This window comes from Camelina sativa, chromosome 11, assembly GCF_030686135.1.
Source record: "Camelina sativa cultivar CO46 ecotype springtype chromosome 11, ASM3068613v1".
Taxonomy (NCBI): domain Eukaryota; kingdom Viridiplantae; phylum Streptophyta; class Magnoliopsida; order Brassicales; family Brassicaceae; genus Camelina; species Camelina sativa.
The window spans coordinates 50,327,903-50,352,041 of record NC_141890.1 but is presented as its reverse complement, the minus strand read 5'-3'; the positions used below and the strand labels follow the sequence as shown (position 1 = coordinate 50,352,041).

General features: G+C 35.3%; 3 protein-coding genes across 3 annotated transcripts; 1 reads left to right on the top strand and 2 right to left on the bottom strand.

The window, feature by feature from the left end:
• Window positions 1–1,222: 1,222 nt before the first annotated feature.
• Window positions 1,223–3,665, bottom strand: LOC104727221 (transcription factor bHLH93). Its single transcript, XM_019232151.2, has 4 exons — window positions 2,649–3,665; window positions 1,952–2,134; window positions 1,616–1,783; window positions 1,223–1,497 (listed from the first exon to the last, which is right to left on the bottom strand). Exons 1-4 carry the CDS (start codon window positions 3,279–3,281, stop codon window positions 1,411–1,413), a joined length of 1,071 nt encoding a protein of 356 aa, XP_019087696.2. The 5' UTR covers window positions 3,282–3,665; the 3' UTR covers window positions 1,223–1,410.
• A 13,617-nt stretch (window positions 3,666–17,282) lies between these two features.
• Window positions 17,283–20,016, top strand: LOC104727219 (transcription factor GTE7). Its single transcript, XM_010446269.3, has 3 exons — window positions 17,283–19,021; window positions 19,116–19,326; window positions 19,438–20,016. Exons 1-3 carry the CDS (start codon window positions 17,543–17,545, stop codon window positions 19,515–19,517), a joined length of 1,770 nt encoding a protein of 589 aa, XP_010444571.1. The 5' UTR covers window positions 17,283–17,542; the 3' UTR covers window positions 19,518–20,016.
• On the bottom strand, window positions 19,993–24,021 carry LOC104727220 (organellar oligopeptidase A, chloroplastic/mitochondrial-like). Its single transcript, XM_010446270.3, has 17 exons — window positions 23,528–24,021; window positions 23,275–23,442; window positions 23,054–23,177; window positions 22,890–22,966; window positions 22,626–22,769; window positions 22,301–22,531; window positions 22,134–22,224; window positions 21,889–22,010; window positions 21,699–21,806; window positions 21,367–21,612; window positions 21,128–21,273; window positions 20,904–21,021; window positions 20,657–20,816; window positions 20,530–20,561; window positions 20,387–20,452; window positions 20,228–20,299; window positions 19,993–20,138 (listed from the first exon to the last, which is right to left on the bottom strand). The coding sequence occupies exons 1-17, from the start codon at window positions 23,957–23,959 to the stop codon at window positions 20,058–20,060; spliced, it is 2,418 nt and encodes an 805-aa protein (XP_010444572.2). The 5' UTR covers window positions 23,960–24,021; the 3' UTR covers window positions 19,993–20,057.
• Window positions 24,022–24,139: the final 118 nt, after the last annotated feature.

Here is a 24,139-nt window from a genome sequence, read left to right as displayed (position 1 = left end):
ATTATCACTAAGAAGTGAGAAACCTGACGTATAAGTGAAATGAATCTTCATGACAAAGAAAAAAAAAGAAAGTGAAATGAATCTTTTGGGCCTTTTGTTTGTTGTCTACGGACGATAGCGTAAGTCTCATTTTCGTCATGCTATTGAGTTTTTTTTGCTGTGGCAAGTTGTTTCATAGTGCGCAACAGCGCAAGTGGAGTTCTTTCTAAATAAAGTTAAAAAAAAATCTATATATTTTATTTTATACAATTATTTTAGTATTGGAAATTTAGAAGTCTGGCTTCATTCTTTATGTGATGATTCTTTAAGTCCAATGATTATATTTTCCATTTGTATAAATGAAATAACTCAACGGAAAGTTCTATTTTTAGATACAAGGAGTTTTTAATTATCAATCGACCATAAAAAAAAAGAGTTTTGATTATATTTTCAAGTTGTTATCCTTTTAACAGATACATTATATCTCTAAGTTGTTTTGCACAAATTAGAAAGTTACTTCAGTGGTTTGAGATTTTATTATATAAATAATGACCTAATTTCTATAAAAATACCAAGTTATTTGAATATATCGAAAAAATTACATTTTGAACATTTCTATTTTGTTATAATCTTTTTTTGGGCGAATTCTAATGTTTTTTTATCTATGGCAGAGATGACAAAACTAATATTTTGTCCCCAAAAAAAAGATAAAACTAATATATCTGGGCTACTAAATAAAGCCCATTTGATCTATACTTCAGTTACCGTTCTAATAGCCCATTGAGATATCCATTACAAGTCCGGCGGACCAAGCGACCGACATTAACTCTGCGTTGACTATTCTTGATCGGGAGACGAGATGGGCCTGGCCATGTAGTATTGTTTAATCCTATGTTAGGCCTTTCCGAATAAAAAGTTTTCACTGATTAATAAATGTTTTTTATCGCTAAGATTAATTTGGTGACGTACTGACTGACACACACTGCCTTTGTAAATTTGTAATGATGAATGCGTTGATTGGTGGAGGCACAGTCCATTAGCATTATAATTACTCTTATGATTAGCCTTACTTTATGATGATTAATACGCTTTTCTTGGATGCATCTTTCGAACCTAGATACATCGGTCACTGTCATTTACAAACCCTAATTTCAATTATCGATCGAGTGTCCTAAATTTTAGATACATAAGATGATTAACTATATATGGATATAATAATAACCTCCAGTAACCATCCAAGAAAGAAAAAAAAACATCTCTTTTTAATTTCCTTTTCTTTTATACAACTCATAATGTTTTCCCCTAGAACAAAAATAAAAATCAAACTGACAAGGGAATTAAGCACAACATCTAAATTTTTTTAAAAGAGCTATTATTATTAAAAATAAACAATCGTTTTGGTTTATTAAATTTCAAATAATAGCAACTCCCTTACAAGCAACTTCCTCCATAACCTGCGTTTCTGAATAATGCTTGCTTTATATCTTCCGAGGTAATGAAATCTCTCTGCTCAGCTCCCTATAAATTAACACACACAACAAAACGCATATATCATCAATCTCATTACAATTAGATAATTAAGATACCATATACAGTATATCATATATATTATACTAATTTGTGTATGTATAAGTACCTCAGAACAAGAAGCCTGCAAAGAGAAATCACTGAAGCAGCTTATAACACATTGTTCAATCTCCAAGCCTAGAGTCTCTAATGTATTAACAGTAGATAGAAGCAATCCCGGTTTCGGTGAGCAACATATATCAACTCGAGTATCGTCATCTCTCCTATCTATTTCAAACTATCCACAACATGAACAAAAAAAATTAACAAAATCAGCATCAACATATATTAATTAGTGATTTTAAAAATATAGAGAGTTTGTTTGTAACAATTCATGAATAAAGGGGCTTATATGTAAAAAATACAAGAGAGCAGTGTAAGCAATATGAAAATATCTTTTGTGTACCTTTGGTGAGTTTCTGACCATAGGTTCGTTTGTATTAAGATCCTTGAGATCACCGAAGAGCTTAGAGTGATGTGAATTGTTGCTATTTCCAAGTTCTTGTTCCTCATCTTGTAATTTGTTGATTTTGTCTAAAAGCTCCTTCATGTAATCTATGGCATCTCCTAATATCGATGTTCTGTCCATCTGTTTTTTTTTTTTTTTTTTTTTTTTTTTTTTGGGAACAAAAACCAATATAATCATTATTTTAAAAAAACTTTTTAAAATGATTTACTCACTTTTCAACCGGTTCTGTAGATTCCCATAAAAGTAAGAACACAATAATTAAACAATCTTGAAGGCAAAAAAAAAAGGGTTCAAACAAGAAGAAACAACACACATAATGTTAAAAAGAATAATATATACCAAAAGGCTGAATTTGAAACCAATTTATATAATTAATTCACTATTAAAAAAAAAAGGACGAATCATTGTTGATCTTTCGAATCAAAGGTTAAACAAATCTTGACAGAACACAAAAACCGTAGCTTTTTGGGGTTAGACTTAGATTTTTGGGGTTAATTAAGAAGAAGATCATTAGAAAGGTTATTATCTTTATGACCTATATGTCATACTATATAATACATTAATCTACTAATTAAAAAAGATCAATCGTTTAATTATTTTTTAAAAAGATTATTAGAGTAATTATAAATTTTACCTTACTGATTTTTGGGACGATGGATCGGAGCATAGAGAGACGATCGTTAAGTCGTTTTCTCCGCCGTCTCTCCGCCATGAGATTCTTGGAAGGTTGGCCTTCGAGCTTCTTACTCTTCTTCTTGTTCGTCTCTCCTCCACAGTAACCAACACTGAAGCTCTTGCTCTGATCAGACTCCATCAATGGCGAAGGATACGACGACGTTGGATTGTGGAAGTTGTTGTTGTTATCTTCTTGACCATTCTGAAGGATCAATGGTGGCGAAGAGGAGGAAGAGTCGATTATCTCTTGCAACGCCTCAAGAAAAGGGTAATCGAACGTTGCTACTGCTGCGGAGGATGATAACGGCGGAGACGGTGGCTGTAACGGTGGTGGTTGGTGGAGAAGCAGTGGAGGAGGCTGAGAGATTAGATCCATGAAAGAAGATGGATAAAGAAGGGTATTTTCGTCTTCTTCTTCGTTGTTGAAACAGAGGTAGTCAATACTATATCCATTTGGGAAGAACTGATGATGATGATGATGATGATCAAATTCGCCATTAAAGCTTAGACTGTTGATGTTGTTGTCGGTGGTTTCTTGCTTTGTTGGAACAAGAAGCTCTTCATACACATTCATCTGTGTCGACAGTTCCATTTTTTGTTTGTTCTCTCCCTTGTGATGAAAACTCTGGTTTCTTGTAATAATAAGAACAAACAAAAAAAAGAGAAAACAGAGTGTGTCAAAGAAGATGAAGTTGTAAGTGTATTTATATATACAATCCAATCCAGAGATGTGTGTGTGTGTATACAATCCAATCCAGAGATGTGTGTGTGTGTGTGTGAGTATACTATTAATTAAAATAAAGATTCCCGTTTAATTTGTGATTACTACTATTTCATTATTTGTTTATTTTTTGAATAAAAACTCAATGTAATATTTATGGGCTTTTTTAATATAATGTATGGTTTTTATTCTGATTACTAGTAAGATATTTTATTGTTTTCTCGTGACAAATAATAAAAACATTTTTGTTTGCTCTAGCCTCTACCTAGGAATAGATGAGCTATATATATATTACAAGACTTGACATGGATCGATGTAGTTTTTATTTTGGTAAGAAAAAAAACATAGTAGTATAAAACACACAAAAGTTTATTTTTTTCTTTCGGAAACCATAATTGAATTATTCTATAGGAAACTTTTTGGTTTAATGATTGGTATTTACTATAGTAAGACTTTCAGAAATTCTGCGATTCGTGTGTCATAGTTTCAAGTTTTTGGATTCTAATATCTCTCGCTATACGTGCATTGTATACAGACAGATTCGTCCACTGAAAAATATACCATGATTTAGATATTAGTCTAAATGACTGTATCTATGTGTTTACTCTAATCAGTTTTAAACAAAAGTTGCAATTTCTGGCTGTTACAATTTATTATTATATATTGTACATGGTTATATGGTTTAAAGTGTGATTAATATACTCCAAACCATTTGGTCATAGCATATATGTGTTTGATTAGCGTAATGTAAATAATCTCTTTGCAATATAAAGGCCGACTCGAACTGTTGGAAAAGAAAAAAGAAAACTTGACTCAAATTTTCAGGCCTTTATTATATCAATGAAAGAAATGTAAATTATAGTATCAAATTGTTTGAGTTATCTAATTGACAAAGAAACAAAAAGAGAGCAAGTAATATACATTGATTAATTCCCTTTCCTTACAGGAAAACGTTGATCCCACAAATTTCATGTCTCGACAAAAACGGATGAACATTTGTCTACCCCTCTTCTTCTTTTTTTTTCTTTTTTTTTTGGGTCTGCCAATTTTTAAAAGTCATAATATTTATATACATATTATTATTGTTGAGATGGAATTACTCGTATTACGTAATTGTCTGTTGTGTATACGCATACACTAAATTGCGTCAAGATCTTGATTTAATTTGTTAATCAGCATCGCTTGTTTTAAAAAAAAAAAATTGCAATTTGACCCTTAAATCAAGGTAATGTTTGTGAATAGTAATCTGAAAATTTCCAAGCGTAGGCCTTAGAAATAATTGCCCTTCGTGTTCACATTTGTCTTACGTTTGATATGACGTTTATTCTTTTGATTAACGCTTTAGCATAGTCAAATTTTTAATAATTGAATGCTATTCGCGGTAATTATTAAGAAAATGAACTAATGACCGAAAAAATGGGAGCTTTTAGAATTTCTAATGATATGTTCTCATCGTACGCACTGTATAATTTGTTTGCCATCAAGGGTGTGAATTAACTATTCCGAAAGTAAAGGGGTGAAATTTGATAGTACTACATTTATAGAAGCAAATCTAGCTAACTTGACTTAATATACTATGAAATTTATATACGAAACAAATCCGTGTGGAATAATATCATGCATATGCCTAGAATGTAGCTTTTTCATTTTTTTTATATGAGTAATATTTTTATGTTTGCATGTGAACTTCTTCTTGCCCCATCTTCAGTGCCATTCTCATATATAAAACCGTAAAAAAAAAAAAAAAATGTAAATAAAAATTAATAGGAATAATAAGAAGAAAGAGAGCACATGGTAAAGAGAAGCTCCATGTTCACGAAAACAAACAAACTGTCTTAGGCCTCTCTCGTCCTTTCAGTTCACTCACTTTCAATCTATAATACATTCAACATTTCGTATATTATTTTATAACATGTGTGAGTGTATAAAATTCATGTAAATGATTTTAAAAATACGAAAACATAAGTTCTTTGACTTAATGATGAACAAGAAACAAAAGCAGAGAAATAACATTGAATGAATCTTTTACAAATATATAATTTGATTTATGTATTATTGAAATATCGTATGCTTGTCCACAAATTACTGTCTATATTAAAATAGCAAAAGACACAGTATAATGGCCCCACAATTTGTGGCATAGATAACATAAAACACTATTAAACCAAGTTATGGTGGACTTGAGTTATTCTTATAATGTTAATCAAATATTGTAGAAACATACTAAAACTCTAAAAGTAAGTTTACGGCATACACTTACGATTACAGTTTACAAATAACTATTTTGTAGGTAAACAAACAACTATAGGCACACATCCTGAAAAATACATATATACGGTATCGTACACAAAAAAAACTTAGATAAACCCACCACGTGTCGCTATAGGCACACATCCACAAATGTGTGTGTGTGTGTGTGTGTGAATTTACAAAGATGATGAGTGTGAAGAAGAAGGAAGGAAGGAAGGAAGGAAGAAGAGACGGACAAGTCTGTGGTTAATGGATCGAGGCTTGTTGTTTGTATTCAGAAGAAGCTAGGATATGCGTGAGAGTTTGTGGGGTTACATAGAGTGATTCAGTGGACTGTCTCGTATGTATTGTGACCCTCTCCTAATTAATGATCTCCATTATCTCTTTCTCTTCCTCTTCTTCTGCTTCTTCATCATCTCCTTCGTCTTCACATGACGACGTGACTAACCAAAAAAGCTGCTCGTCAATTTTAATTATAACTTCGTCTTCTTCTGTATTAACTTCTCTTTGGATTCTAATCATAAGTCAAAGCCCTCACTAGACGTAAGAAAATTCGATAGACGATTTTTATTTTTATTTTATTTTTATTTTAGTTGATCTCATATTTATATATAAACGAAAAGATTTAACTTTTATATGTTCAAACTAATTAAAGAGGATAAAGTAAATGGTGTTTGTGCCAGCTAATAACAAGTGCTGATGATCTGTTTAAACTTTTTGTACAGCTAAAAAATCTAAATTATGGATTTCATTTTTCTTAATATTTTGATGGCATCTAAGAAGTTATTTTTTTTTGCTAATTAAATAATGTCATCTAAGAAGTTGGTTTAATATTTCCTTCTACCAAATTAAATCTATCGTTGTGTTTGTCTACTTTCACACTCTATTATCAGTAGTGGTTATTAATTGATTGAAAAATTCACCTTAAAACTTAGGATACTAAAATTTAGAATTCTTACTGCACTACGACTTTATTTTACAGTTTACAATCAGTAAGTCATAAAAACTGCACTCTATCGTAAAATAATGAAATTATAATCCGAAAGCCTATAGATAATGGAAAAAATAACCAATCATTTTTATTTCTTTCTTCTAGTGTATATAGCCTTGCATGTGTCATATACGTGTCTAAAATACATTAAGATATATATCTAATGTTTAATTATACTACTAAATTTAAGTAATTTTGTATATGATACGTAAGATTAATACACCATTTAAGCATAAAGGAGAAGGAAAAAAAAGAATGTGTTTATGTATACTAAATTTAAGTAATTTTGTATTTGATACTGTAAGATGATGTTTGTATTTTGTATAATCAGTTAAGCATTAAGGAGAAGAGAGAAAAAAAAGAATGTTAAAAATTAAAAGAAGCAAAGATTGACCTGATTCGGTTCTCAAGAAGGTGAATGTGTGACAAAGAGAAGGGGCCAAGACCACGTGAATAAACACAAACCTACGTGGCCTTTCTTCAAGCGTCCACGTGTCCATGTTACCAATGCCAGGCGACCACGCATCTTTTCCGTATGCGCCAAACCTCAAAAATGTTTTTAAAAAAAAACTTTTGCGTAAAATAAATTTTTAGATTTTGCAATAAAACACCCCTCTCCTCTCCTAGCTTTATTATAAAATTTATCAAGGACATAAAAAAAAAAATACAAAACTTTGTTACTGACAAAATTTTTATGAACTACAGTTTTGTACAAAAATAAATAATACTAAAATGTGGTGTGTCATTTAGGGAATGCATGAGAGAATAAGCTTAAATCGAGGGATGCCATGTAGATGCGGAAAATTATGCAAGATGCAGAATCTGTTTTTTTTTTCTTTCTTTGTTGGGTTCTTGAAAAAATAGATTATTTTAAATATGGGGAACAGTTATTTTGACTTCCACAAGAAAGCATATTAGTATTATTTTCTGATTAGAGACAATTCTTCGAATCATTTTTTTAAGAACCCTACTAGGTCTATTTAATACTAGTGTACCACTTTAGGTTTGAAGAAGTATTATGTCTTTTTCTTAAGATTTTTAAATTAAATATACTTGGAAAGAATCTCGAAACGATTTTAGGAATTTTCCTTCATTATTCTTAAATAAATTTGCGAGCACTTTAGCAGCGCCCTATTTTAAGTATTGTCTCTCTAGCTACGAAATTGTGTAATTATTTGTCCTAATTAGAGAATCTGCAGCTAGATTACATAATATAGTATAGATTAGTTTGATTGAGTCTCCAATTTATTCGTTCGAAAACTAAAATATTTTTAATTTTTCGTACGTAACGAGATTTTGTTTGCATTGCATGAAATCGGTGGACAGCCCATAGTTTATGCATATTCTCTCATCTAAAACCGCTTTTCACTTTTCCCTTTGTCCACTCTTTTTTTTTCTTCTTCTTATTATTATAACATATGATTGACACATATTTCTTTGTTTTGGGCCCGTTTTGTAGACGCCTCAAGTTAAATTTTATTTTTAAATCATTCAATGGAACTATTTGTGAGATTTAGCCGTTTAGGTTAAACGCTAACATAATAAAAATGGTTTAGGTTAAGCGGAATGACTAATATCATACCATCGAGGACAACACAAATATGATATACACAAACGTTTACAGAAAATTTTCAAATAAAGAATGTATATTGAGATTATGTACAAATTCCATGTGAATCATAATATTAAATGCTGCACAAAAATGTTTGGAAAAGTTAAATACATACCTTTAAATTGTAATTATGTCAAGTCATCTTCTAATGCATGTTATTGAGTTAGTAGTTAATGCACCCCAATACTTACAGCGCACATAAAAAGTGTCATCACAAGAATCTTTAACTAGGATGTTACATTGTACAAGAATGCTTATCCTAAAAGATAACTCTAACTGAAATATATATCATTCACCATTTTTGCATCTACGTATATGTAAATGAGCTGGGAATTTTTAACTTACTTCCGTAGAGATCTAGAGTATATAAAAAATCAATGAGGTCTAGATGCTGATAAAATTACTAGCTAACATTGACTATATATCAGCTAGTTTATATTATTGTTACGACTATTCTAAGCATGGCGTACGTACAAGATAGTAATATATACGATCATACTAAAACTTAATATATAATTTAGGCATTGTGAGGCTACGGATACAATATCTAATCTTAGTGATACAAATTGAAGACTTATCATGTCAAAACGAAGAATCAAGTTTCATATATCCATCGCGTTTCCATGTTGGCTATATATAAAAACCGGGTTTGGTATTGGGTCTAAGATTATCCGGTTATCATAAATTATTGCAATAAAACTGATTTCCATATAGATTTCAAAAGTTTGTCTTAGGGTTTAACATTTTTAAAAAGAACAGTGCGAAAGAAAGAAGAAAAGTATGTTGTCATATATGTTAGATTGTTTCATTCTATATAGTTTTGAATCTTTTGATGTTTGAAGTCGAAAATATGATATTTTTTGCTAGTTTTATAAACAGGGTGTGATCTCAAAGAGAGAGAGACAGAGAGATATCGCATTGTCGTATAGGATGGGTTTTACAAACATGATTGAGAGGAGATGGAACGGGAGTGTACAGGAGCATCATTGTAATTTTGTCCACCCATACCAAAACCTGGAGGTTTATATATACAATCATTAATATAACCGTTTATACAACAACAAAAAAAGAATAAGAAAAAAAAAACTAAAACCAATAATATTCAGTAGTTATAGCAACGAGAATGCGTATGAATAAGAAGTTAAATGGCAACGTCATATTCTCCCATCCATATATAAGTGTACGTTAAAGTAAGAGCTCACGTATAGTCGGCATGTCACACTCATTACATTTTTTATTCATCAAACATACTTTTCCAATCATGCTAGTAGGTGTTATGGCATTTTTATTCACGAATTTTAATTGGTCCACCCATACATAACAAATTGAAATTATTTATATAAAACATTGTGTACAGAAAAACATAGTGTTGCATCATAACTTTAGATTTTAGCATACACTCTCACACACATACAACACGATCTCGGGTCCCCCGGTTTTATCTCGTGTCCTCTCTACTGATGCCATGATATTATTTGTGCGAACTAAATTATATTTCGGGAGTTTTATACAGTTATAAATTTTGCACTTTGCGTGAAACGAAGGGCAAAAGATCATTCCCGTATATTCTGAATTTAGGAGGCATATATATCTTAGTTTTTTTTTTTTTTTTTAAATACATCACATATATAGTGGAATCAAATTGCGGGTATATATGTCATTTTAGTTATCGTTATATATGGATAGAGAAATCTTAGCATATGATTTTTGGATGACTTAGATGCATGCTGGATCAAACTCCAAATTAAAAATGTACAAAGGTTTGAGATACAGTAAACGGTTTTTGGTTTTGATCATGTTACTTTCATTTACAACATTAGGTAAATTACATATAAAGACCACCAAGCCATACACGCCGTAAGTCTAGACCATCTAAACCATGTTGTTCGGACTGCCAAATCTGTATCTAAACCTGTTAGCTAAGTATAATCCGGTGAGAGTTTGTGTAGCGTCTAAGTGTCTCCTTGATGGCTGTATATCTTACTTTGTTGAGTGTTATTCAAAATCCAACGTGGTTAAAATATTGTAGTAGTTATCTATACATGTAAAGCAAAAACTTTTGTAATCCGTGGCTAAAAAACAACGCTATCTACTGCTTATACAGTTCATGTTAGTCTAATAAATCTAGTCCCTATAAATGCCTTATCATAGAGTAAAAGTGCATACTAGACAAATCAAATACATTTGTTATATAAGACTAGACTTCAACTTTCACTAATACATCACCGGCTGATAATTAAGCCTCTACAAACAATTTTAACGAGTTTTGCACTAGTGAATATATAGGTTAGGTTAAAAAACAAAAATCAATAAAATCAACAGATATTTTAACTATTCAGCCACTAGATAACGATAAAAACATGATTTGAAACTTTTCAAATTGATCGAAGAACGCCTTGATATATCGGGGGTGGAGCACAGGGCCATGCCTCAGGTCCATTCGATCCACTAATCCACTATTGGATCGATCAAATTAGTCAAAAGTTGCGAATTTTTTTCTGTTATTTAATGAGACATCAAAATATCAAATTCGACACGATTCATATTTTTCATATTATACATTTCCATAGAAACAAATGGAACGACTTTTTGAAATAAAAACAAATGAAACGAATAGAAAAAAAAAGAAAAAAAAAAAGGTAGGGACATTCAATTATTACAACATAAGAAGGGAGCTTTATGAGAACACGAGCCAGATTCAGTTAATTATGTCTACTTCTGGTATATATATAGATATATATTACTTATTTTAATTTTGTTTTTTTGTTTTTACACCAAAGATTTGTACGAATCATAATCAAAGTCACATCTCATCTCACATTCACATGTTCAAAACTATTCATTTTACCCTGGAAATCAAAGTTACATTTAATTCGTGTCTTCCGATTTGTTTAATGCCAGCTTGCAAATTTTTATGTTATTTATGATCGCCTAAGTCAAAATTTTTAGATAGCATCCTATATAATGATTAGTGTTATCATTTTGCTCGTGTAGGGGCTAATTATCATAATTCTATGTTTTTTCTTTCAAAAGTCATACTTGAGTGAGAGGAGCAGCTACCTGTGAGAGTTTCGAAGATACCTATTGGGCTAAAATAAAGCCCATTTTCTGGTCAGCCGTTTATAAATTCGAAGGTCCAGTCCAGCTATTATGTAATGGTTTAGGTGACAAGACTAGCGGACCAACCGGTCCATGGTTCAATTTTTGAAAAAAGTATCGTTATCCAATATTGGTTTTATTTTGGAAAAAGTATCTTTAGAGAAATTCATTTTCTAAGTTAAAAAAAATCAGAATTTACATTTTATTATTTGCTTTCTTTTCTTCTATTATAGTCTTTTCATTATTCGTATAAATCGTACAACAAGAGATAACCATGAAGAAGAGTAGAAATTTCCAGAGTAGTTTGTTGTTGTAATGAAGTGAATGATTTTTTTGGCTTTGCGACGAATTGTTTTTTTTTTTGGTAACGTTTGAAGTGCGCGTGGGGGTTAGCAAAAATACACTTATATCAGAAGAGACCTTAGCTGTATGGTCCCATACTTTGGATGTTGTTAAGCGTAGACGCTACTCTTTAATTTAACATTCTCAGTTCCCATTTATGCTCCATATTTTTTAATCAATGTTAGAAGAATTTGGCCCACGACCACGAGTAACAATCGTATGGGCTTCGAGAAAACCTTCTTTAAAAATCCAACGATCCAGATTTGACCCAAATTGGTTTGAAGATAAATAATATAAATATGAAAAACTGCACTCGATTCAATGATTGTGTTTTTATTTACTCTTTTTTTCTTGCTTTGAGTTGTCTCTCTATCTATCCTATCCATCTCTCTTTCCCTCTCCTCACTATTGTTATCTTTCGTTGTTATTTTATTATAGTGTTCTTCTTTGTTTCTGAGAAAACATTGGGAAGTTTTACCAAAAAAAAAAAAAACATTGGGAAGTCTGATTAGTTTTTTTTGGTGAGGGAAAAAAATAGCTAGTGTGTGTGGGATTGTAATATCATAGGAATTCAAACTTAAAAATCACCATGGGCATTCGGCGGAAACCGGACAAACCGAACCGAACAACCCGAAAATTTCGGTTATCGGATCAAACCGAAGAAAGAAAGCATAACCGTTCGGTGCAATTAGATTGGGTAATCAGATTTCGGTTCGATTCGGTTCGGTAATCGGACCGATCGATTTACTAAAACCCGCAGAAGTATATAACCCTAAGTCTCTAACCGTCTCCATTAACCCTAGTTTTCTCTTTTCTTTCTTTCTGAGACAAAGCAGTCAACATCATGCGATTCTGAAATCAACTCCGCAGTTCATCCTTTTTTTCCGATCTAATCAAAATATCCTTTATTCTTCTTCATCAACTCATCTTCTTCTTCTTCTAAAGAGTTCTACTTCCTCATCTTCTCAGTCTTTCGCGATCTACAACCCGGATTGAGAAGTTTGTAAAGGTCAGTTCTTTTGTTGTTCTTCATAGTGAATTTGTATGTGTTCTTTTGATGTTTTTAGTAGTCAATTTCTATATGTTCGATTCGTTAGCAACCTTTTAGGAGATTGGATAAAAAAAATTAGGGTTTGGGTTCCAATTTAAGTATGAAATTTGGGGTTTTGTTCCTTAGTTGTTTGTCTCCGTCAATTTGTCTATCTCCTATTCGTTTGGTTTCCAATTTCAGTATGAAATTTAGGGGGTTTGTCTCCATCAATTGGTCTATATGCAATTTAGGGTTTATCTTGTATGTATTTTGTTTATGATATAGTTTCAATATGTTTATTAATTCGGGACAATTTAGGTTATGCTTCGATTTGGGACAGTTTAGGTTAGGATTCAATTTGGGACAGTTTAGGTTTCTGCCGGTTTATCTTCTATGTACTTTATTTATGAATGTTATTCTAAGCTAATGTGAGCATTAAATTGATTTGTAGATGACTAATGAGAACGAGGAACATCCAGTTCAACCCGAACAACAAGAAGAAGATGCAACTGCGAATGTTGAGGTTCAAACCGGGAAGAAACGCCCAAGACCTGCATCTGCTGCTGATAAGCCTCCCAAACCACGAAAGAAGTATGCAAAAAGAGCTCCTGTTTGGGAACATTCTCTACAAAGGGAAGGGGAGACTTATAAGAGCTACTGTAAGTATTGTGCAGCAGAGATTGGTTGTGATACTAAAGCAGTGGGTACTAGCCCAATGATAGGTCACATTAGTAGATGCAAACAATACAAGGATTGGGTGGAAAAGGAAAAGCAGAAGGTTCTAACTGGTGATAACAATGGGAATTTGAAGGTGATCAAGTATGATCCGATGCTGTTTAGAAGGTCAGTTAATGAGATGGTAGTCGTCAATGAGTTGCCACTCTCATTTGTAGAATCAGATGGATGGAAGCGGTTCTGCTTCAATATTTTGCCGTTGTACAAGACATTCTCCAGAAGGACTTGTAGTAAAGACATTGTGGCGATGTATCTGCAAGAGAAGGCAGCAGTGAAGAATTTGTTCAATGTAGAGAAACAAAGGGTTTCTCTAACTACGGATATATGGACGTGTCCTACTACTTCTTACGGCTACATGGTGATCACGAGTCACTGGATTAATACTGAGTGGGAATTGCAGAAGAGGATTCTAAGCTTCAAGGTCATCACTGATCATAAAGGAGACACCATTGCAGGCCAGTTGATGGATTTTTTAGACGATTGAGGGATTGAGAAAGTCTTCACAGTTACAGTTGATAATGCAAAGAACAATGACAAGGCTTTGGATGCTTTTAAGGATTAGTTAAGGCTGAGAGGAGGAGAAGCATTAGTTAGAGATGGTGATTATCTTCATATGCGTTGCTGTGCACATATCCTCAATCTGATTGTTGGAGATGTTTTGAAGAAGGCAAATCATCATATTGTTGCGGTTAGAAATGCAGTGAAGTATGTTCGGTCATCGTTCACTAGGCTTAAATCTTTCGCATTGAGGTGTGACACTAGTAAGATGTGTAGAGGGAGTCTGCCATTGGATATTTGCACACGCTGGAACTCAACATATCTGATGTTGAGTTCTGCTTTGAAGCTAAGGAAGGCTTTTGAAAAGATGGAAGCTGAGGACAAGTTGTACTGTGATTATTTTGAGGAAGATGATGAGAAAACAAAGGCTAAAAGAGTTGGACCGCCAACTCATTCGACTTGGGATGAAATTGCAATGTTGGTAAAGTTTCTCAAAATCTTCTATAAGTGCACTTTAATATTCTCTGCTTCCAATTCGGTTAGTTCCACCTTGTGCTACAATGAGATTGTGGACATTGAGAGGAATCTGATGAGTAAGTGTACCAGTCCTGATGCGGAGATCAGAAAGCAGGCTCATGTAATGAGGGATAAATTTGATAAGTATTGGGATGGGTTGAAGAGCATGAATCCTCTGGTTATTGTGGCTAGTGTCTTTGATCCTCGAAACAAGATGAAGTTTGCTTCTCTCTGCTTCGACCAGCTGTATGGTAAGGACACAATTGAGACTCGGCACCTCAATGCAAAAGTTTCTGATGTAATGAAGAACATGTATGATCATTACAGCTACAAGCTGAGCACACCAGAAGCTATAGAAGACACCACTGCTTCTCAGCCACAGTCTAACGTTTTTGAGTTATCAGATGATGAAGATGGTTGTGAGGGGATACTTGCAATACTCGGAAAGGTGGTTGGGTTGAAGAGTAATGCAGATAACTTTAATGAGTTACAACAATATCTAGCAGAAAAACCTGAGCCCAGAGTAGAGAATAAGTTGGGGATGGCTTATGATGTTCTCAGTTGGTGGAGACGTAGTAGCTCAAAGTATTCGGTCTTGTCAGAAATGGTTAGAGATGTTCTAGCCATTCAAGCCTCATCAGTTGCTTCAGAATCGGCTTTCAGTACAAGTGAGAGGGTCTTGGATCCTTACAGAAGTTCTCTAACCACTTACATGGTTGAGGTTTTGTTGTGTACCCAACAATGGTTAAAGTCTTCTTATAAAGGAGAAGCAGTCGTAGCAAACTTGGCCCAGATGTTGGAAGAAGTTGAATTCTTTGAGTCTCTCGGTAAGTTTAACTTCTCTAGATTTAGTAATCCTTTCAAATCTTTTTATATCTATAAGTTTACTAATATCTTGTCTCTGTTTTCTTCTATAGATTCTCGGAATCCAACGGAAGCTATTCCATGATTCTTCATAGTATGACAGGTATGATTGTGGTTCTAAGTGTTCATATGCCTTTTCTTTTTGTTTTTGATTAACATTGTTTTTGTTATGATTTTCACAGGTAGGAAGCTGCGTATTTTGTCCTTTTTGATGCGTAACGCAACCTTAACAATGGATAGTGTAGTACTGACTTTGAAGCTGCTCTTTTGACTACTTTTTGATGCGAAGTAGCATGCTTTTGTTGATGGAATGATTTTTTGATGTAATGCTAGCTTAAACTAGATAAAATGCTAGCTTAGCAGCTTCTCTAATGGTCTGTAAGGGTATGTAGTCTGTACTAGTAGCTTAAAGTCTTTAAACTCATTAACACAACTTTAAGCTACTAGTACATGAACTTAGCAGGTTCTATTTGCTGTTGATTTCAAAAAATCTCTAATTCGGGTAAAATAAACTGAATTAGAGATTAGTTTCGGATGAAAAATTAAATCAGGTAACCGACCCGATTAATCCGAGTACCGTCCGAACCGAACCGTATTTCAATTTAAGTTTAATTCGGTGAAATTTTAAAAAGCCCGAATTCAGAAAAAAACGAACCACCCGATTCCGCCAAACGCCCAAGGTGATTAAAAAGTGTTGTGATGAGGTCATCATCAACAGTCAATATTCTGGGTAACTAGTTCTGCTCCACACAATCTTTTCCTATCCTCTCTCTTCTTTTTTTTTTTCGAATTATGAGGTGTGTGGTAGTGATATTTCTAAATTTTAACAGTTCCTCTAGCCTAGAGATATTTGAAAGGAAAAAAGCCCATTTGGTGATCTGGTTCATCATAAACAAAGGAGGATACGTTCGTCATTTCAAAAGTGTTATTGCCTTAGGTTCGTTTGCCCGTCCAATCGGTGACACACCACCTATTTAAATCGGAATAATTAATCGTTAAAAAAAAAGAGTCAGAAGAAATGGTTCGATCTTCTTATTTTTCTTTCTCAAACCGAGAGATCCATAAATCGGGATCCTAATCTGTTAAGCTATGTCTACCATTACCGAAGTATCATCTACTAAAGTATCAGTATCATTTTAATATATGACTTAGGTCTATGTCAAGGAGGTAAACCAGAAAAGTTTGGGTAGAGCCGGATCGAAATGTTGGCTAGGTAAACGTCCTGTAGTAAGAGGAGTAGTTATGAACCCTCTTGCGGAGGAACCCTTGGGTTTTCGGGGCATTGGATTCTCACTAATGTTTGCGTTACTCAAGCCGACATTCTCACTTCTATTGGTGTATGCGCATGAGAAATAAGGAATCTTGTGAGCTCCATTAAGGAAAATATCGGAATTTGTATACTATATGTAGAAAAAATCAGTGAATTTGACATTCATATTCTCTATATCAGAGTTATGTAACATCTTTTTTACTAATAAGTTTTCGACTAATTTCCAGTTTTAAGGGTTAAAAAGAAAAGAAAAGAAAAAAAAATTGGAAAGTTACGAGATCCTAGCTGTCACCACGTGGCAACCGCTGACCTGGCAAAAGAAAAAGCGACCAATCACAGAGCAGTGTCTGTAATTTAAACAAAAACAAAAGGAAAACAAATTATGGTATAAAATAATAAAAATGTCAGTGTGGAACCCATTTGTAAAATCATTTTTTTTTTTTTTTTTAAAAGGACCCATCAATTTTTCGTAAAGTTCAAAAATTAAAAACCCAAAAAACACACACGACGCCTCACGAACAAACGACTAACATAACGCCACGTGGCTAATTACAACGATCTGAGCCATCCGTGGCAGTTTTCTCGGGTAGCTAGATCGGTCAGCTTCACCGAACAGATCTGAACCGTAAGATCTAAATTCAACGGTTTGATTGAAACTAAGCGTTATATCGGTCAGATTCCAATGGCCTTTAAGTAGAGATGATGCCTCTCATCTTCTTCCTCCTCATCGGCCTATCTCCCCCAAAACCCCTCTTTTTCTTTTTAACCTTCCAAAATTTTATTTTTTTCCGACCGCCGGGAATTTTCGCCGGTGATGTAATTTTCCCGCCTTTTTTTTTTTGTTTTTGGAGGTTAAAGTTTTCTATTTTTTTTTTTTTTTTTATAAAAGAAGTGGGAAGAAACACGACATGACCCAGCGATTCGTATGGCACCGGCTGTTTTGGCTACCTTAAACGAACCGTCGTACCAGGAACAATGCGGCGCCGTTTTTATGAGGAAATTTACGAACCAATCCCTCGCCGAAAACACCAATAGCCTTCATCCTCCTCCTCTCTTCAACCCTAACCCTAACCCTAACCCTAATTTCGACGGGAGCAATTCGGGCAAGCAGTTCGATGATTCGTCGGGTTTTGGAAGCTACGCTACTTTCAATGTCGCTGGGTACTCCTCGAATCAGCTCAGGGAGTTGAAGAAGCGTTTCACCTCTGAGCTCGAGCAGGTTCGGATCTTGAGAGAACGGATCGACTCAGGCACGTTCGGGACTCAGCAAGCTTACACTTTACCGGAGGTTCCCGCCGTTCGTTCAGCTCCGTTGAACAGTTTCGCCGGTGAAACGAACGAGCTTGGACCGAAGAAGAAGAAACAGAAGAAGAATGTGTCAGCTCTGAAGCGAAGCAATCAATTGGCTACTTTGGATCCGGAGTCGGAGAAAGTGTTGGCGGGTATGTTGAATACTTGTGGTCAGATCTTGGTTAAGCTGATGAAGCATAAATGGGCTTGGGTGTTCAATACCCCTGTTGATGTGGTTGGCTTAGGGCTTCATGATTATCATGTGATCGTGAAGAAACCTATGGATCTGGGTACGGTTAAGTTGAATCTTGATAAGGGGCTTTACGTTTCGCCCATTGATTTCGCTACCGATGTGAGATTGACATTTAACAATGCAATGTCGTATAATCCAAAGGGTCAAGATGTGTACATTATGGCTGAGAAGCTTCTGGATCATTTTGATGGAATGTTCAACCCTGCATTCAAGAAGTTCGAGGCTCAGCAGCTAAAACTCACTGGTTCATCATCTCGTCCTGAACCTGAGTTCAAACAAGAGTTTAAACCTGAGTCTAAGCAAAGACAGTGGAATCAGAACCCTATGGTGGCGAATCCTAGGAAAGGAACAGAGCAAATATCTATAGCTAAGAAGCTTGATTCAGTGAAGCCGCCACAACCTACATTGCCTCCTCAATTAGTCGAGCCTACACGTGTGCAATCTCCTTCTCCTCCGCCTCCTCCGGTGGTTCAGCCTCAACCACCACTTCCGCAGCCGGTTACTGAAGAAGTTGAAGCGCCTCCTGATGTGAGTGAAGTTACAAAAGGGAGGAAAGGGAAGTTGCCGAAGCCTAAGGCAAAGGATCCAAACAAAAGGTTGATGACCATGGAGGAGAAGTCAAAGCTTGGTATGAATCTACAAGACTTACCTCCTGAGAAGCTTGGACAGTTGGTTCAGATTCTCAAGAAGAGAAACGGACATTTAGCTCAAGATGGAGACGAAATTGAGCTAGATATAGAAGCTGTTGATAATGAGACTCTATGGGAGCTTGATCGGTTTGTGACAAATTACAAGAAGATGGCTAGCAAAATCAAGCGCCAAGGGTTTATCAGGAATGTGACAACTCCACCTAGAAACATGGTAAGCGAATCAGCTCTGCCTCCCTCTCCAAACAGCCGTTTGATTTTTGTGCTGTCAATACTTAAATTGCTGTCTTGTCCTCTGTGTCTCTTAGACTTCGATGGCAGAAATGGGTAGTGCGGAGAAAAGAACAAGGAAAGGAGATGCAGGGGAAGAGGATGTTGACATTGGAGAAGACATACCAATAGAAGATTACCCATCAGTAGAGATTGAAAGAGATGGTACTGCTGTTGCAGCAGCTGCTAGTAGTGGCTCTAATTCTTCTTCAGGCAGTTCCAGTTCTAGTAGTGGTTCCTCGTCTAGTGGTATATATCTCTTTTAACCTTTTTTCCTAAAACCCTCCTTGCTAAAAGTTTCTCCTTTTAGTTGTGTCATTACTAATAGTTTTTTCGTTTGACGCTTATTTGCAAAATCAGGGTCAGGAGGGAGTTCATCAGGTAGTGATTCTGATGCAGATAGTGTCCAATCGCCATTTGTGGAAGCAAAAGAAGCTTAATGATAGAATCATTTGGGGATTTTAGCCATTGATTCTGTCCTGAAGTACTAGGAACGTTTAGCTGTGGGTGTAAAGGGAGGAAGGAAGGAAGGGAGAGAAACTGAAAGGAATGGATTTGTTTTTTCTTTGGATGAAAGCCTTAGGAAGCAGTTGTAGGTAGAGAAAGATGTAAGGGGTAGATAGAGAGAATTCTAGGTTAAGCAAGAAGAAGAGTTTGTTATTTAATTACCTGTTAGAGGTAGGAGTTGTTTAGTGTAATTGTGAAATGCTGAACAGTGGGTGAGAGAGTGAGTGGGCAGGAGGAGAAGAAGAAGAAGACGGAGAGTGTCTTTTGGGTTCAATGAACTTATTTTTTTCTTGCTGTTGTTAGTGTTCAAGAGTTTGGTTCTGGTAGGAAAAAAGGTAATCGAAGAGAAGAAAGTAATCAATGCAATGTAGTAGCTGAGTGAAGTAAATGGTTGATATATCAATGTCATTTGTTGAGAAAAGTTGATTTTCATTATCTTGAGAGTACTAAAATGTTGTGTTAAAATACAAGATTCAAGCAGTAGCAGCTAAGAGTCCATTGTGTCTGAGAAGAGGCTCAGGTGAAGGCTCGCGTCCTCTAAACTCAACAAACACCTGATGATCGTAATATTGAATCAATTAAACACTGAATTGCCATAGATATTGAAACTATTATTATATGAACAGCTACATAATCAAAATACCTTGAGAGGCGCTTTTCCTCCTCCAAGTGCAAGTATGGTGTTTCTGAATCTCTGTCCTGTTTCCTTAACAGCCTGTTTGCATATTATAATTTCATAATCTCGTGTCTGAACTTGTCGTTACTAAAAATGTATTAAAGGGTTATAGCATATATGGGTTACCTTAATGTCATCCAGTCCAGCGTCTTCAAAAGCTGAAAAAGCATCTGCAGACAAAACTTCTGCCCACTGCAAGTTTTCCGAGAAATTTGGGTGAGAATTATGAAATCCAGTTAGAGTTTTGCTATGTATAGATTCAAATATACCTTATAACTGTAATATCCAGCTGCATATCCCCCTGAAAACTCATGAACAAGTGAATGGTTAATCAAAAAACCACCAAACACCAAGTATATATGTATATATATCTCAGGGTTTTAAAGGATTGCTAACCTGCAAAAATGTGACTGAAGCTACAGAGGAATCTATCCTCAGGAAGTGGAGGGATGACTTGGGTTTTAACTGATACCCTTTGATCAACGTCATAGATGGACTCGGGTCCCCCTGGTACGTATTTTGTGTGTAGCTCAAGATCAACAGTGGCAAATTTCAACTGAAATTCAAACATGGAACCATCATTACTTTGTACCACTGAATATATAAAACCTTAGCAGTTTCTTGTGTGGTACTTTGTACTCACCTGACGAAGACTAAAGGACCCTGCACGGAATGTTCTTGCAGCAAGGATTTTCTTGTATACTTCCTCTGGGAGTGTTTCTCCTGTTTGATAATGCTTGGCTATACTCATTAAAGTGTCCCTGAAACCAGCAATCCAGAATCATAGCGCTCATTTAACATAACTTTCAGTTGAAAATTACAAAGCGGGTAAAATTTCTCTCTGTTAATGAACGAACTCCTTAGTACCTGTGGTAGCACCAATTCTCCATAAACTGTGATGGTAATTCAACTGCGTCCCACTCGATATTCCGGATACCAGCCACTAGCCCCTCATCTTCCTTGGTAAGCATATGCTGGAGAGCATGTCCAAATTCATGAAATACTGTCTCTACCTGTAAATCAGAGTGACGTTATAGTCAGCAAGTGAAAAAAATCGAGATTTCATGTCAAGCTAAGATATAAGCATGATAATTTTTCTCATTCACCTCGCGGAATGTCATAAGGCTTGGCTTGTCACCTACTGGTGGAGTTTGGTTGCAGACCATGTGCGCAACAGGCAGCCTAACAGAAGAGCCTTTCTGAGCCATGACTCGGCTACGGGAAACAACCTCATCCATCCAAGCGCCGCCTCTTTTCTCTGAAGGGCGAGAGTATGGATCAAAGTAAAAGTAAGCAATTGGGTTCCCAGAAGAATCTTTAACGCGGTAGAACCGAACATCGCTGTTCCAGACCTTCAAATCAATAATATATTTCAATTAGCAGACTTTAGTAATTATATTTTAGATGTATACTAAACAGATAAAATTCTAGATCTTACCGGAGCTACACCATCTGCTGGTTCAATATCGATTCCAAATAGTGTATTAGCTAGACTGAAAAGTCCATCCATAACTTTTGGCAGTGAAAAGTATGGACGTAGTTCTTCCTAAAAAGACCAAAATGGGAGATAAAGATCAAGACTTTCAAAATGATATATTTGAATAATAAGCTAAAGAAGGACTAAAAACCTCATTAATATCGTATTTGGATTCACGAAGCCTCTCACTCCAGAAAGTGGTGTCCCAGTGAGTCAAACTGTCAGATTCTGCAGCACTTTGGTTCTTTGCAAAACTCTTGAGGTCTTCCATGTCTAATTTATACAACGAATAAAAAAAGTAAAAATTATGTATTGGAGAGGTCAATTCCAAAGCTACGGCTTCAAACTGTTACAAGTTGCAACAGTAACGTGATTCGAAAATATAATGTATGTTACCTAGAACAGCCGCATCCCAGGAAGCGCTACGAAGCTTCTCTAAAAGCTCTGCTGCTTTCTCAACAGTAGCCATTTTCATAGACATGCTTACCTGGAACAACAGAGAACACCATTAAGCCAATTAGAAAGAGAAAAAGAAACGCTTATACTTAGGTTGATGACTCTACCTCAGCGTAATTGTTGTAACCAAGAAGCTTAGCTTTTTCCAAGCGGAGCTTCAAAATCTGGTCAATAATTGCTGTATTATCCAAATCACCAGAAGAGGCACGAGTTAGGTAAGCACGGTACAGCTCCTCACGCAGAGCTCGGTTTTTGGCATGTTGCATAGCAGGAAGATAACTAGGGGCATCCAGTGTAATGATCCATGGTCCATTCTCAGCAGTTGCATTTTCATGGCCCTTAATGTCACGGATCAAGAAGCAAAAAATTGACAAACCCCCAAAGAAAAGAAACATGGAACGTTGCATATTTTTCAGTTAGTATTATTAATACCTTGGAAACAGCAGCCTGTGCGAATAGCCCAAGAGCGGATGGAGGCAATCCCTCGATCTCTTTCTTGTCTGTTATCAACTTTTCAAACTTCTTTGTAGCATCCAAAACATTTTCAGAAAACTTATGAGAAAGCTTTTCGAGTTCCTGCAATCAAGAACCGAAATGAAGTAAGCATTAGTATTGAGAAATGACAGTTCCTTAGGAAAGCAAGACAGTGAAAACCTCAAACAAACTGAAATTAATATACAAAAGCTCAAAAGAAACCTGTTCAATCTTGTTAAACTCTTCTCTCTTGCCATCATCAAGAGCAATACCTATGAGAACCGCCTCCTTTATTTGTGCTGAAATCAAGCTGAAACAACAGTTAGAACACTTGCAAAGAGAATGAAATATATGTTCTTTCAATACTCCAAACTAGAACTACTTGCCTTCAACTAAACGTTGACGAGCTTCACTGAGTGAAGACCAATCAGGAGAATCACGAATAGCTTTAAAAGCATTGTAAATAGGCTTGCTTTGCCCCAACCTGAGCTGGAACTTCACCTTCTCTGGCTGCAGAAGAAAAGATTCAAACAAAATAATAAATACAAAAAATTCACGGCACAAACACACTAAAGCAAGAATGAGAAGACTGTTTATAAAAGAGGACCTGAACGTCTTCGATAGCAGCACGAAGCTCAGGTGTGTCCTTGACAGCTTTAAGGTGATTCACCATTCCCCAAACAACAGTTAACCGATCAACAATTTTCTCTAATGGTTCAACCAGTTTCGGCCACGATGGCTCCACAGATTTCTCTAGCTCCTCTAATTCAACTTCCTAAAAAATTCAAAAAAAAAATCCATAAAAAAAAATCGAATCAAAGATACATAAATCGGAAACGAAGAACGGGGAGAGAACATACGAGGTGCTTCAATAGAGCACGAATCCCAGGACGGACGTGACTGGCATCAACGGAATCAAACGGAGGGAAATCGAAATCCTGCAAGAGGGGATTCGAGGAGAGAGTCTCGGCGGAGTCCACGGCGGCGGCGACGGCGGAAGACATGGACGGAGGAAAGGAAGAGAAGGGATGGAAGGAGGTGGAAGTGGTGGATCTAGGAGGAGGGAGACAGAAAGAGAAAGAAGAAGACCAGATGGGGCAAGAGTATGATTTACGAAAAGTTGAGGGACGAAAATGTGAAGAAGAAGAAGATGAGAAATAGTATTTGTGAGCGTTGGTTGGTTTTTTAGGATGAGGTGAACGACGAAGAAGATTGAGAGAGGCTCGAGAAGTTGGAGTCGCCATTAACATGTTTGCTATTACGAGCGTTGCCAGTATTCTTATTCTCTTCATTTTTCTTTTTTTCTTTATTTTTTTCTCACACACCTTTTTTTTAGGGTATGATAATTTCTGGTAAATTGGTTTGAGTGTGACACAATCGTTTTTATGTGAGCTTCCAAAAGGGTGAAATTTTAAATCAATTAAATAACTTTATATTATATATATATTTTATGTTTGAAATTTATATAGCAG